At 59.5% G+C, this 14,761-nt stretch overlaps 2 protein-coding genes across 5 annotated transcripts in view; both read right to left on the reverse strand.

Annotated features, from left to right (window-relative positions):
* Mtfr1l (mitochondrial fission regulator 1-like) overlaps positions 1 to 170 on the reverse strand; it is a 13,058-nt gene extending 12,888 nt beyond the window's left edge. For 3 of the 4 annotated variants that reach the window (XM_013034803.1, XM_013034794.1, XM_013034771.1), the window contains exon 1: positions 109 to 170. The gene's annotated coding sequence lies outside the window, so the exon portion shown is untranslated. The remainder of the gene's footprint in view (positions 1 to 108) is intronic. The other variant, XM_013034777.1, reaches the window with a different exon arrangement.
* Positions 171 to 2,378: 2,208 nt separating this feature from the next.
* The window catches only part of Sepn1 (selenoprotein N, 1), a 14,538-nt gene continuing 2,155 nt past the window's right edge, over positions 2,379 to 14,761 (reverse strand). The window contains exons 2-13 of the mRNA XM_013032348.1: positions 14,550 to 14,668; positions 14,194 to 14,311; positions 11,113 to 11,246; positions 8,985 to 9,194; positions 8,719 to 8,843; positions 8,177 to 8,314; positions 6,896 to 6,977; positions 6,571 to 6,759; positions 6,091 to 6,196; positions 5,056 to 5,168; positions 4,878 to 4,979; positions 2,379 to 4,087 (exon numbers count right to left, since the gene is read on the reverse strand). Of these exons, the coding sequence (XP_012887802.1) occupies positions 3,917 to 4,087; positions 4,878 to 4,979; positions 5,056 to 5,168; positions 6,091 to 6,196; positions 6,571 to 6,759; positions 6,896 to 6,977; positions 8,177 to 8,314; positions 8,719 to 8,843; positions 8,985 to 9,194; positions 11,113 to 11,246; positions 14,194 to 14,311; positions 14,550 to 14,668 (1,607 nt within the window). The 3' untranslated portion in view covers positions 2,379 to 3,916. The remainder of the gene's footprint in view (positions 4,088 to 4,877; positions 4,980 to 5,055; positions 5,169 to 6,090; positions 6,197 to 6,570; positions 6,760 to 6,895; positions 6,978 to 8,176; positions 8,315 to 8,718; positions 8,844 to 8,984; positions 9,195 to 11,112; positions 11,247 to 14,193; positions 14,312 to 14,549; positions 14,669 to 14,761) is intronic.

A 14,761-nucleotide genomic window follows, 5' to 3' on the forward strand; every position in this document is an offset into this window, starting at 1 on the left:
GAGCGAGGCGGACAGCAGCAGCCCCGGCGGGAACGCGCGCGGAACAGGAGCCGCGGGGTTCGGTTCACGGCCGGCCGGACGAGCGGTCGGTCTCCAGATTCTCCTCACCTCAGACTCCGGCTCCCGGACTCACCTCACGGCCCCTCCCACCACCACCGCGGACGGCCCGGCCTCGAGCGCCCTCACTTCCGGTAATCCGCCCCCCACAACCCCGGAAGCGACCTCTTGCAGCTGCGCGCCAAGGCGAGGGCTCGGGAGGAGGCGTGGCGTGGCGGCCTCGTGGGCGGGGCGATCCTCCAGGGGGCGGGGCCCACGCCGGAGCAGAGCCCCGCCCCCAGGAGCCCGCTGGCCAGCGCCTACCGCCCCTACCTTACCCTCTCTCGCTTCTCTGTTCCGTTTTCGCAGCCAAGGCGTTCTGGAAAAATCTAGCAAGAATGAGCAGAAGCGGGCTAGAGTTAGGGGCTCAATAGTAGTAGAGCATCTTCCTGGTGAGCCCAAAGCCCTGAGTTCAGTCCCCAGTATGCCCAATAGGTAAATAAGCAAAGAAAAAGTAAATAACTTTGTTTTTTAATGGGCAGAGGGCCTCTCGCTTTTGACCTCTGACCTCCAGTGCTTTGTGGCTTGCTTCTATCTTTGCCCCTGTGTCTGCCAGTCTCTCTCACACCTCCACAGTGTGTCAATTAGAGCTATTCAGTGTGTCGATTAGATTAATGGCACTGTTCTTCAGGCTCACTCTAGTGCTCAAACCTTCACTGTCCTTATCTCTGGCATCTGGGACCTGAGGCAGGTTCCTCTGCCTTCCTACCTGGCTTTGCCTGGCTCTGGCTCTGCTGGCTCTGGCTGTCCTTCCTCGGTCTCAGAACTTGGACTCCCCATATGCCAAGCACAGGCTGGCTGCGTGGGTGAACAGCCTGTGCAGTCACAATGGGCCCCACGCCCAGAACAACCCCAGACTGCTCCCCTGCTCTGCTGTGGCCCTCTTGAAACCAGTTATGGTGTCACTTGGTGTTAGGGGGTCCATTGAGAAACATGCTTTTGGTTGATTCCATTGTTACAGGAACATCATCTCTTCGTAGATGATGTGGTAGAACCCATTGTTCCAGCTTTCCAGCATATTTCTGTACTGAATATAGCAACTGCAACACAATGGTATTGTCCGTCTAAACATCAAAGCATAGACAAGGTCCAGTAAAAGTACTAAATGATGGAACATTTTCAGCTTAGTTATAATCTTGGGAACCACCGTCATATACACTGCCTATCCCTGCCCAAACCATCACTATCATTTCTCTTTGGTGAGCAGCATAAGGATTTGAACCCAGAGCTTGCTAGACAAGTGATCTTCCACTTGAGCCAAATTCCCTGCTTTTTCTTTCTTTGTTTTTGTTTCTACAATCTTCCTGAATAGCTGTGATTATAGGCACACACCATCATACCTGGCCTTGACGAGAGCATTTCATTGCACTTTCATTCTGCACTGGACTGTTTTGGTTTGCAATGGCTGCCACAAGTCAAGTAACTGCTCCTGGCCAGAGACTTGGTGGGCAGGTCATCCATTCCAGCCATGGTTGATTTCCAGGTCTACCCTTTCAAGGATGGCAGAATGTCCCTCAGTCGTTACCTTCCTGTGCTGGGCAATGGCAGATCATGCAAATCCTTGTGCCTGCCCATGATGTTTGCACTCCCTACTTAGATCTCTGCCGGGAGTAAACTCAGCCTGGGCATGTTCTTTACCTCTCCAGACCAATCAATGATTGATTGGTCCGAGGAGGGAAAGGCTGGTTTGACCCTGCAGTGGTCATTTTTGCTCCAGAACCCTTCACTGTGGATTGGGCCAAAGCGAGGCGTTGAGACATCTCTGCTCAATATTTTCCCTTGCTGTTTTCTGCCGCAACCCTTCTCTTCCAGATCTTTTCTAAAGTGTACTTTTCTTTCCTCTCTTTTTTTTGGGGGGATCCGGTCGTGGGGCCTGAACTCTGGGCCTGGGTGCTGTCCCTCAGCTCTTCAGCTCAAGGCTAGCGCTCTACCATTTGAGCCACAGGCATGCAAGGCAAGCGCTCTACCACTGAGCCACCTTCCCAGCCCTAAAGGGTACTTTTTTCCCAAATCACCTAATACCTGTCTCGGGCTCTGCTTCCAAGCCACCGGGTTTAACTTTAGGATTGCTCTCAGTACAAGAGCACCAGATTCTCAAAACAGCAAGTTCTACCCCTGGGCTTATCACAGATTTATTTTAGGAAAGTCACTCAAGCCCTCTGCTGACAAGATAATCCCCAGAGGCATTGTAGCTCAGATCTGGCCCTGCCACTCTCCCTAGCCAATCCAACGGGAGTCAGAGGACAGAAGGACAGAACTGAACATGCTGCTTGAAGAAAAGATGCGAGTCCCTCTACGCTCCAATTTTATTACTGGACATGTTGGAGGAAAGTGGCAGAGGGGTGGCAAGAGGGCAGCGAGGCGTCCTCAGCTGAGGGCAGGCAGGCAGGGAAGGGAGATCCAGAAAGCAAGCCTCTCTAAGTGGAATCTCGAGGCCTGGGCTCCTTTCAAGCAGAGGCCCAGAGGCCAGGTGGCAGCCGAGGCTGAGGCTGGAGGCTCAGGGGACAAGATGTGAAGGGCGCTGGGTAAGGCTTGGGCATTGTCCCCGCGGTGGGGAAGTGCCACCTCCCAGCACAGCACGAGGCAGCGTTCCCTGGCCCTGCTTGATCTGAAGATCGCAGACAAGAAAACAGGCAGGGAGAGAAGAGGGACGGTGCCAAAGAAAACACCCCAAACCAAGACAACTTCTCAGGCACAAGCGGGTTTGCAGCCCGCGCCTCTGAGACTGAGGCCCGCAGCTCCAGCAGCTCGGGGCCTCCGGCGGCTGGCAGGGCTCCTCCCTATGGGTGGGTGAGGCTGGATGGGCCTTAGGAAGTCTGCCCGCCGCCTTCCTCCTCTGCCAGGAAGGGAACTGGTTTCTGGAGGGCTGCATTTAAAAAGCTGGGCGAGGAGGAGGAGAGGCGCGTCCCGCTGCGCGCAGCTGCGAAGACATCAAGCTGGACCTGCGCAGGATTTCAGACCCAGCCGTCATGAGGCTGCTGCGGGGGAGGCCGCGCCCCCTGCTTTCTCTCCAGCACATAGGTTGTAAAAAAATATCTATAGTTCACATAAAAACACTTCTCTGCATGTGTAGAAAAGACTGGCCCTGGTCAGTGGCTCAGGGTGTGGACAAGGTCCCAGGCGCGGCCGCCAAGCTGGCCTGGGTGCCGGGAGGCTGCTGTGTCTATGGAGATCTGCGGGCAGGGCACCAGCACCTGTCCTGCCAGGACCCTGTGTTAGGGTGGCTGGGCCCTGGCGGGGGGAGGGGGGGCTTAGAGATTCGCCTGTTTTACAGCCCCACCCCAGTGTCCTGTCATCTGGCCTGGCCTGCTCAGTGCTCTGGGAGCCCCCAGCCCCCCCCCACTTCCGCTGGCTGCAGGCCTCCGCACAGGCTGTCTCCAGCTGAGAGTGACCCGCTGGGGACAGGAGGCCGCTGGGCGGGGTGTGGGGGCTCCACACACAGAGTGCTGTGGCAGCCTGGCGCCCTGGGCCGGCGCTTGCTCGTGTCCTCTGGGACGGGTGAGGGGCAGCCAGGAGGGGCTCTCCCCCTCTAGCCTCCTCCTCCCACAAGGGCTTGGACTGTGACTGGACGGTGAGGGCCAGGGAGGTGACCCCGGGACTTGTGTTGAGGGGAGCCCGGTGGTTAGGTAGGGCTGCTGGTGAGGGTGGAGGTGGTGGCTCATGGGTCCCCCCACGGGGCAGGGATGGCTCCAGATCCTACCAGCAGCGTGGGAGGAGGGGGAGGAGGGTGTGGAGTGTGGAGTGGGCTGAGGACCACTGGGCTCGGGGTCTGAGAGGCCGGGCCGGGGTGTCCGTCCCCCCTCCGCAGCGCACAGGGGTGCTAGGGCTGGAGGAGGGGCAGGCCCCGGCGCAGGCCCTCCTTGAGGAACTGCATGTAGGTGGCCGTGGACGGGTCCTCGAAGGTGGACGAGAAGCTGAAGACATTGTTCTCCATGTCCTCAGGCTTCATGGAGGTGATGTCCAGGAAGTGGTTGGCGTTGATGTGGTGGACCTGGGAGGAGCGGGGGAGGCGGGCGGGGGTGGACCTGGGAGGAGCGGGGGAGGCGGGCGGGTGAGGGGGCGGGGGGGGGGAGTGTGTAGGGGGGAGAGGGGGGGGGGGGGGGGGGGGGGGGGGGGGGGGGGGGGGGGGGGGGGGGGGGGGGGGGGGGGGGTCGCTTCCACCAGCCTCCCCCTGCGGTGATGGCAGGTGGGCTGTGATCACAGAACCCCACTAGAACCTTCCCTAAGCCGAGGCTTGCTGCTTCCAACACCCCCTTTTCCTCTTCCCTCCCATCTCCCCTGTTCCTGGGACCCCTGAACGCCACACACTGGCCCTCACCGCTGGCAGCCCGAAGGACAGCCAAGGAGGCCCTGCGCACCCTCCGCTCCCCTGCGCGCTCCCCTCCGCTCCCCTGCAAGCACCCTCCGCTCCCCTGCGCGCTCCCCTCCGCTCCCCTGCGCACCCTCCGCTCCCCTGCGCGCTCCCCTGCGCGCTCCCCTGCGCGCTCCCCTGCGCGCCCTCCGCTCCCCTGCGCGCTCCCCTCCGCTCCCCTGCGCACCCTCCGCTCCCCTGCGCGCTCCCCTCTGCGCACCCTCCGCTCCCCTGCGCACCCTCCGCTCCCCTGCGCACCCTCCGCTCCCCTGCGCACCCTCCGCTCCCCTGCGCACCCTCCGCTCCCCTGCGCGCTCCCCTGCGCACCCTCGGCTCCCCTACGCGCTCCCCTGCGGCGCACACACCGGCGGAGCCTAGCTCAGTCCTAGCTCAGTGCGCCCCGGCCGCACCCCGCGCCCACGGTGCCTACCACGGTGCCATTGGGCAGGCAGATCATCATCTCCACGGGGAAGCTGTACTTCTCCAGGTGCAGGCCAGCCAGCTGCCTGTGGGTCGGGCTCTCCTGGTTGTTCTGTGGGGACAGCGCGGTGGCTACACCCCTGCCCCCCCTCCCCCGCACTGCCCCGGGGCCCACCCGCCCTGCTCACCTGCAGGTCCTCCAGCTCCTTCACCAGGGACCAGGTGCTGATGAAGCTCTCATTGAGGAGGGCAAGGATGGGCGGACTTTCCAGGACGGTCTCCCGGAGAGTCCGCCCGGAACCTGTAAGGGGGAGCCCAGCCCGAAGGGTGAGGGGCTGTGTGCCTTCCGGGGGGTTCCAATCAGTATTTTTGTTGTTGTTGCTTTTTGACTGCTGGGGTTTGAACTCAGGGCCTTGAGCTTGCGAGGCAGCTGCTCTACCACAACACCAGTCCTTTCTGCTTTAGTTATTCTTCAGATAAGGTCTTGCTTTTGCCTGGGCTGAGGTCAGACTGTAATCCTCCCATCTCTGCTTCCTGAGTAGTTGGGATTATAGGCATGAGCCACAGCACCTGATTTATCCTCACCTTCCTCTCTTCCCCTCCCTCTTCCTTTTTCTTTCTCTCTCTTCTCTTTGGTAGTGTTATGGTTTGAAGCCTACGACGTAAGCCGAGCCTCCAGTCTCGGCTTTCCCTTTGACATAGGGTCTGGCTAACCTTTGAGTTGAGGCTAGCCCTATATCCCATCCTCCCATCTCTACCTATCAAGTAGCTGGGATTGTAGGAGTGTGACACAGACCTGTGGATGACTGAACTGGGCCAGGGACACTGTTCGACTCAACTTTGTGCCTACCACTGGACACCCAAAGAACTTTGCATCCAGCTGGGTTTTCTGAGTCAGGAACATGGCAGAGCCTGCGGCCCTGCTTCCTCTCATTTGTGGAAATGGCCTTAGAGTCCAGCTCACTTTCACACTCATTTTCACAACCTCAGGAAAATACACTGCTCCCTCTCACTGTGGAGAAAACAGGTTCAGGGAGGGGAACGCTAAGCAGCAAAGTAGCAAAGTGCTTGACCCACATGGCGGGGCCTTTCTTCTGGCACTTTCCTCTGGACTCAGCACAGAAGCCCCCGAGCCTCGCTCATGTTCCCAGCCCGTGTGGCCCGAGTCCCTCATGGCTGTGATGAGTCCTGGCAGTCTCCACTCAGTACATGTTTCCCCTCACCTCAGCACGACTGGTCGTCCAGGGCCCCCCACAGCAGGATCGAGTGAACCAGCGTGTTCTTGGCCTTGGCTCGGTCGAAGGCCTCAGTGAACGGCAGGTAGGTGACCTACAGCCAAGTCAGGATGGAGTAAAGTTACTGTGTGCGGCCAAGGCTCTGTCCAGGGTCTATGTGTAGTGCATATTTATACACGTGAAACTGTGTATAGGTGCAAGCGTGTCTGTGTGTGTGTGTGTGTGTGAGTGTGCGTGTGTGTGAGAGTGTGTGTGTGTGTCTGTGTGTGTGAGTGTGTGTGTATGTGTGTGTGTGTGAGTGTCTGTGTGTGTGTGTGAGTGTGCATGTGCGTGTGTGTGAGTATGGCAGAGCCTCCTCCAGGCTTGGGTGCAGAGACGAGTTAGCCATGGGGCAGGCTGGCCCTGTGTGGGTCCAGCACCCAGCCTCAGCCCCTCAGAGCCTGACCCTCCGCCCCTGCCCAGGCTTGCCTTCTTGAAGGGGTACATGGCCACCTCCAGGCGCCGGGCAGCCTCCTCCCAGCTCAGCTCCTGCTGCCACTTGATCTCCTCAAACACAAACTGCAGTGGCTCCCCGGAGGGCGGGCGGCTGTCCATCCTCTTCCCATCTTCGTCCAGGATCACAGAGGGCACCGAGGGGCCTGTGGCCTCCAGCTCCATCTGGGCGGGAATCAGCCCTGAGGGGTGTCTCGGAGATGGCCTGGGGGGCCTTGAAGGAGACCCCACTCTAGGGAGGCAGGGAGCCTGAAGAGCCTGAGGCCCCACGGGGGCTGGCAGTCGAACTGCCCGTGCTCACCTGGGGAATGTACCCGATGTCCACCTCCATGCTGCTGCTCTCACTGGCCCCATACAGCCACTCCATGTCCACATTCAGGGATCTGGGGGCCGTCGGGGCAGAGCAATGTCAACAGCAAAGCCCACTGGCCATGTGTCAGATTCCATCTAACTTTGCCCCAGCAACCATCCCAAGACTTCAGATGGCAGTACAGAAAAGCCACTGGGCCAGTCTTGGGGTTCCAAGGGCTCTCAAGGCTTGGCTTGTGTCCTTCCCATAACCCTTCCCTTTCAAGGCCGAGAGATGGTCAATGCATCAGACAGTTCCTGGTGTGAGGCAGAACAGGGCGGTGGGAGGAAAACAGTCTGGCCTGGTCAGTGTAATATGAAGATCTGCCACAGGGGGGCGCCCCAGGACCGACTGCTCAGATGTAGGGCAGGTGTCTATGGAGTGTGACACCTCTGCATCAACCCTGCGTTGGAGCAGGTATGCCGCTGTGGGGGTCAGCCTCCTTCCTGGGGTGGGCTCAGCCCATGGGAGCAGGTGCTCCTTGCTGGGGAGGTGGGGCAAAGCTATGCATCCTCCTCAGCCTTCCTGTAGCTATGTCTCTGCCCTAGGACTCCAAGGAGGAGAGAAGCCACTCCCACTGCTAGAGACAGTGTTATCTTCCAGGCCGCCCCAGCCATCACTCTACTCCTGCCCAGGATGAGGAAACTGGCCACACTACCCATTACTGCCAGGGCCAGGACTCACTAGGGCCTCTGAGCTCCCAGCCCAAGTCTCATCCCTACACACACCGCTCAGGCCTCCGGAGTGTCCACTGCTGTCAAGAAGGGATCTTTTGAAGCCAGGCCTCCTGGGTCCCCATGCTGCCCCAACAGGTGGCTCACCCTGAACAAGTGTGCAAGCAAGTGGCTAGCACAGTGCCGGAAACCCCGCCCGCGCTCAGTGGCGCAGGAAGTCTGCCCTCGGGCCCTGGCGTGCACCGCTCCCTCACCTCCCTGGGTTTCTGCTTGGTGTCATTTCCTCTAGGAGGCTTTCCTGGACACTAGCAGGGCCTCCCGTCAGTGGCAGGAGCCGCTGTGGTTTGGGTCTGCCTGTTATGGGAAGGCCGGAGGCTAGCCTGAGGGAGGGCCTCGTGGCTTCCGTGTTGCGTCCCAAGCGGGAGGACAAGCCTAGTGAGTGACTGGGAGATGGTGGCCAGGGGACAGTGTCACCCTCAGCCTGCCTCACAGCGGAAGCTGGCCCTGGTCGGCAGGGGCTGCTTCTGAGCCCTCGAAGTTTGGATAGAACCCGATGCACCTGTGATTTGGCACGAAGAGTCGGAAGTCGCGGACATGGGTGGCGTCTTTGGAGAGGATGATGTGGCCGGTGAACTGGCCTGGCGAGAACCAGAAGGGGAAATCGGGAGGCTCGCTGAGCTGGAACTCGGCATGGATCCTGGGGAACAGAGTCAGCTAAGCTGGAGCTCCCTTCCTCTCCCCCAAAGCCTGGAGCTTTGGCCAGACTGACTTCTGGGGGGGGAGCAGGGGAAGGAAGAGTAGGGTAAGAGAAAAGGTGGGGGCAGGGAGAGCACATGAGCCCCTCTGGATGCCGCCACCCTTCAAGGACGGTCTGTGTGCTGTCGTTTTGGGAAGCCTCACCCTGAGCTCCCCACTTCTGCTGTGTGTGACCAGTGTCCTCTGTGGGCATGGGCGCCAGCCCCAGGCCAAGCGAGCTCCAGAGTTCTCACTGTTCTGGGAGGAGGTCATCTCCACCCAGATCCACCGGTGGGGAAACTGAGGTTCAGAGCCTGAGTTCACGGGGTGGGAGGGGCGGGGCTGAGGCCTGGGCTGGGCACTCACCGGAACACCACGGTGTAGTAGGAGTCGCTGGTGGCTGTCAGGCAGGCCACAGCGCCCTGCGGGGCGAAGCGGGTCTTCACGAAGGGCCTGGGGTGGAACATGCTCAGGAGCCGGTGGATGATGACCTGGATCAGGGACAGCAGTGGAGACTCAGTCAGGTTTCCCGGCAGTGGGGGGGTCAGGTGAGCTGGTGCGGCAGGCCTGGCACGGGGTGCAGGTGGGCAGGGGCCTGGCACTGGGACAGGGCTCTGGGTCTGGGGCCTTACCTCCTTGCCCTTGGGGGGCGGCGGGTAGAAGCGATTGTTGGACAAGTAGCCGGTGAAGACGCTCAGCTCGCTGGGGATGATCCACCAGGGCTCGCCCAGCTCCTGGCCTTGCGGGGGAAGGAAGGGCCGGAAGTGGCGGGCGGCAAACACTGCACTTGGCAAGGCTGCTGTGGTCCAGTTGCGGAGGCCGGACAGGGCAAAGCGGGAGACCTGGGGCAGGGAAGACCGAGGCTCTGGGCACTGGGGCCTCCGCTGCAGGGTCTTGTCCTTTGTGGGGTCTCCTCACAGCCCTAGCTGGATCCTAGGCAGAGGGAGCCCAGAGAGGCGCCTGTCCCAGTGGCCATCACAAGCTTGGACAGAGAGGTTCAACTCGCCCTTCCAGACACCAGGGAAGCGAGGCCCAGCGGCCTGCCAGCAAGGCCTGGCCAGGCTCAGGGCAGGGAGGGAGCTGGAGGGGCCACCCGGGACTGGAACGGGTGTGGAGCCTGGGGCTCACACAGGGGCCTCTGCCAGGTCCCAGGCAGCCTCATCCTCCATCAGCCTCGCTTTCCACGCCCTGCGCCCCCAACCCTCCTAACCAGATCAGCGTGGGTCTGGGGCTAGGCTGACAAGGAGGAGCAGCCATCTCTGGGGTGAGATGTGTACCGTCACAGTGGGGGGGCCTGACAGGAAGGGGAAGGAAGGCCGCTTCAGAGGGTCCTGCCCTTCTTGCCATTCATCTGGACAAAGGCTTTCCCTAGCCTTCCACTGCCTGAGCTCCCGGGCAGGAGAGAGCAGGGTCAGAAGCTGCAGGATCGGGCTTGCATCTGGGGTGAAGAGCCCCAGCACCCAGCTGTCCTTACAGGGCGCACACGGGGGCTGCCAGGACGGCTGGCCCTGTCCCCTCAGGTTGCTCAGACCCCACGGGGCACAGGCCCCTCTCCCTCCACCCTGTTAGAGGGGAAAACAGGACAGGAGTGTGGGGGCTCTGGCTTCTGTCTCAGCGGTTCACCAAGCAGCAGGCTCTCAATGCGGGGCTGGCTGTGCGCGGGGTGTGTGTGTGGGGGCAGCTGAGCTGTCCACCCCTCTGCTCACAGGCTGCCCAACTCCGCAGGAGCTCCAGGGCAGGCAGGGCTGTGACAGGCGCCTGGCCGCCCTCCTGAGGGGCCTCCAGCTCCCCTCCTGCTCGCCCACCGCCCTGCAAACCACATGTTTCTAGGGGAGTCAGACTGAGCTTCCATCCACTCACGGGATTCCTCCCTCCAGGGCCCCCCCTCTCCCCGCCTAGGAACCTCACGGGGTCTCCCTGTGCCCGCCAGACGTGCTTCCCTTCCGCAGTCCCCATCTGGGCCGGCGGCCCACATGCTCGGGTCACCAGCCAGCAGCTGAGCCACCCACTCTCCCTGGCCTGCTCCCCTGCAGCAGCTGCTCCCTGCCCCTTCTCTCCCAGCATCCTCTGGGCTGCCTCCTCCCACCCTAGAGACTGGCCTGTTGTCCCCATCTCCCCCTGTGCTGCCCCGGCCCCCCGCTGCCAGTGGAGACACACTAATGACAGAAGCTCATTTCACAGCCCGCCATGGTGTCTTGCTGCTGCCAAGGCAAAGCCGGGTGGTGGTCAGGATGGCCTAGAGCAAGCAGGAGAGAGGGCAGACCGTGGGCAGGCTGGGACCGGTTCAGACTGTCCACAGGCCCTCATCACCCCCCCCCCATGGGGGAGGCGCTGTTCCCTCCTTCTTGGGGACTCTACCCTGCGCCTCAGGTCCAGCTTACTGCGGCTCACCAGAGCATCTGTCAGGCAGCTGGCACGTGCTAGAGGCTTGGAGACATGGCGGGCAGGAGAGGTAACCACTGCAAGTGGGCACGGCAGTGCCAACCCGCCCCACACTTGCTCTTTCCTCCAACCCCGTGAGTAGGATCTGCTGGGTGTCCCTTCTTGCAGGAAGCACTCCCCCCCTCCTGGCCTGCCCCCCTCCAGACTCCCCATCTTGGGGAGGGGCTTGTGCGTCTCTCCTGCTCTCCCATTAGCCTGGGAATCCGCCCAGCAGGTCCGAATCACACTCTTGGCACAGTCTGCACCCCAAGGAAGGAAAGCGGAAGAGGCCACACATACGGGTTCCTAGGGGTGAGTCCGGAGCAAGGTATGACTCACCCCTAGGAAGCCGTCTTTGCTCTTGGTCATCGTCTCGGGGAGCAGAGGCTGGAAGTGGGCCTCTATGATGAGCGTCTCCTCGCCAGGGTCAGCGGGCAGCTCGTCATCTTCGTAGCTGGCTGCAGGGGTTGACCCTACAGGACACAGAGGGCTGGGGACGTCCTGCAGCGGGCTCAGGCCAGCTTCTCCCAGGGCAGCCACAACGAGGGAGCGGGGCCTCCCCCGAGGCACCACACGCTGGGCCCACAGCGCATGGCCCTGCACATTCACCCGGCCCAGTGGCAAATCTCATGGCCAACTCCATTTTACAAGTGAGGGATGGAGCCTCCAAGAGGTGAAGTCACTCCTCCGGGGTCACACAGCCAGGCAGGGGTGGGGAAGGAGGCTGTTTTGCTCTACCCTCAGATCTGTCACAATCCTCCTCTGGGTCTTAGGTCTGTAAGGAACTCAGTCAAGGGCATCAGAGTAAAGACCAAAAGCAAAAGGAGAGCCAGGCTCTCTTGGGTGTCATGGACGCACTGCCCCCTGCTCCTCTGGGTAGCTTGGCTCCCCTTGAATAGGAGTGTGGGACTGGCAGTGGCTGAACTTGGCTTCTCAGATCCTCTGCTCAGACACGGGCCACGGCTGCCATCATCCAGCATGAAAGGAGAAAGAAGTCAACGTCCAAAGTGATGGCTACAGGGCTGGGAAGGTGGCTGAGTAGTAGTGTCTGCCTAGCAGGCAAGAAGCCCCAGGTTCCATTCCTCAGCACCACATACACAGAAAAAGACGGAAGGGATGCTATGGCTCAAGAGGGAGAGTGCTAGCCTTGAGCAAAAGAAGCTCAGGGACAGAGCCCAGGCCCTGAGGTCAAGCCCCAGGACTGGCAAAAACAACAACAACACAAAACCAAAGTGATGATCAGCTTCAGACACCTGTGGCAGGATGCAGCAAGGGGGAGGCCTGGCCCCCGGCTGACCAGGGTGATGAAGTGTGCAGAGGGCTCCTAGCCTTTGGTGGCCCTGACAGCTGGCAGCCGGGAATGTGTACATCAGAGCTGGCTCTCAGGCAGTCACAGAAACACACAGATCACCTCTTTAGAACACAGCTTCCCAGATCCCACCTCAGACCTACTGAGTGGGGGCCATAAGGTTGTGAGTCAGGGAACTGTGTGTGTGTGTATACAGTACTAGGGTTTGAACTCAGGGCCTGGCACTTGCCACCTGAGCCATGCTCCAGCTCTTTTTATTTTATCTTTCAGGTTGTGTATTACACTTTTTGCCTGGGTCAGTCTGGTCCTTGATTCTGCCTCCCTGATAGTTAAGATGACAGGCACTCAGTTGCAACTTTTTGCTAAGGTAGGCAAAAAGGTTGCTGGGGTAGGATCTGTGATCTGGATCTCTGTCTCCCAAGTAGCTGAGATACAGCCTGAAACACTGTCTGCCCTAGCCCTTTGGTTTTAAAATAAGAAGCATTCCAGCTGGATGCAGGTGGCTCACACCTTTAATCCTAGCTATTCAGGTGGCTGAGATCTGAGGATTGCAGTTCAAAGCCAGCCTGGGCAGGAAAGTTTATGAGATTCTTCTCTCCAGTTAACCACCAGAAAACCATAAATGGTGCTGTGGCTCAAAGTGGTAGAGACCAAGCCTTGAGCAGTGCCCAGGCTCAGAGTTCAAGGCCCACAACTGAAAAAAAGAAGTATTTCCCTTACTGTAAATAACACTTGTAAGAATTTTAAGATATAAAGCAGACATACGCATAGCTCTATCAACTACACACAGCCATTTGTTTCTCTTGCTTCTTTTGAATTTGTTGCCCTCTAATTTCCCAAAACACGGTCCCTTTTATACTCACAGACTAGAAGCAATAAATTATTCTTCTCCCTGTGAATTAAAAGTGCCCCCAACTCCAGCAGGCTTTGCTGACTTATCATTATGAGGGAATGCTAGCTCTCTGGCCATAAGAAAGGACCAGGAGTCGGCCGCACAGGGGCAGTGTAAGAATCAAAGGTAATGTCAGCGTGACTGACAGAACTGCCCACCACTGACACAGGGTCACTGCAGCTAATTTGCATCTTCATCTGACCTTCCTCCTCTGGCAGCAACTTCAGGTCACCGGGTAGCTAATGGACAACTTCCCTGCACATCCCTGAAACACAGCAAGCGTTGTGCTACTTCTGCCCGGAGAGAAACTGGAACCTCTCTCCTATATCTTCCATCGATTGACTGACTGACTTCAACCAGGTGATCGGTGTGCCAAGGTCCTAAGTTCAAAAATATCCTAAGAGGTTGGAGGGATGGCAATGCAGACTTCAGTAGGGGGGTGGGTGTGGCTAGGGAGAGAGAAGCATATTATACTTTCTTAGAACCCTTCTTCAACCTCTCATCTTAAAAAGAAAACTTAGATTAGAAGAAGGCAAAGATAGCAAGAAGGGCTAGGAATCTGATAGCACCTGAGCAGACAGCTGTAGGTCACCACACGCAGCTGTGGCTCCTCTCTGCCTGACACCCCTGACAAAGTTACCTGTGGTGACTTTACATCCACCTCCTCTAATCCTCATACCTATTCTGACCTGGGCTCTCCAGTTTGGGCATACATTACGTTTTTTGTCACAGTGCCTGTGACTTAATATTCCAAACTCTGGGAACAGGGTCCATCTCCCTGAGCTGTCATGAGGTTTAAGGAGAGAGCTCCAGGAAGTACCTAATGACAGTGGCTGGCAGTCAGGGCATTATTCAGAAAAGTGTGAGAGTCAGGCACCAGTGCTGATCTCAGGAGGCTGAGATCTGAGGATCACAGTTTGAAGCCAGCCCGGGCAGGAAAGTCTGTGAAACTCATAGCTCCAATAAACTCAGAAAAGGCCAGATGTGGAGTTGTGGGTCAAGTGGTAGAGCACTAGCCTTGAGCCAAAGAAGCTCAGGGACAGCACCCAGGCCAAGAGTTCAAGTCCCAGGACCAAGGTGTGGGGGTGGGGGGGGGGCGGGAAGTGTGAGAAAACACACTGGGCGCTGTAGCATCTCACCTGTCCTGTCCCAGCAGGGGCCCCAGCCCTGCAGCTGTGGAACACCGCCCCACTCCCCTGGTCCCCAGCCTCTCTGCTACCTGTCAGCTTCTCTGCGATGGGTTTGAACTCCTCGGGGCTGATGTACATATCCTGGTCGGCGTCCAGTGAGGAAAACAGAAAGAGGCCATCGGTCCCCAGGGCCCTCAGCGCGGATTCCTGATGGGACAAAGTGGCTGGGCTGAGCACCAGAGAGCTGCCACCATCTCCAGGTCCCCAGCAGCTCCCGCCACCCAGCCCGTCTGATCAAAGTCAGCTCTGAAGGGTCCCCGAGTCTCCCCCACACCTCCCAGCCCTTCTGATCAAACGTCAGCTCTGAAGGGTCCCCGAGCCCTCTGCCCCCCCCCCGGGCGCTCTCAGCCCCGGCTTCACTCTGCCTTCACCGTCCCATCCCCACCCCTCCATCGGGCCGTTCCCCGCACAGGCCGCCCCCAGCTCCGGGGCAGGGTCTGCGGCCGGGCTGCACCCTCCGCCTTTGTCTGCGGTCACCGTCCCCGGCACCGTCCCCGCGGTCCCCTGCAGGTCTGTCCAGTGCAGTCTTCCGCCGCCGCCCAGCGCCCCTCCAAGTTTCCTGCTCCTTTCCTTCCCGCCTCCTCCTCCGGGGCCCCC

This window comes from Dipodomys ordii, unplaced genomic scaffold, assembly GCF_000151885.1.
Source record: "Dipodomys ordii isolate 6190 unplaced genomic scaffold, Dord_2.0 Scaffold6, whole genome shotgun sequence".
Taxonomy (NCBI): domain Eukaryota; kingdom Metazoa; phylum Chordata; class Mammalia; order Rodentia; family Heteromyidae; genus Dipodomys; species Dipodomys ordii.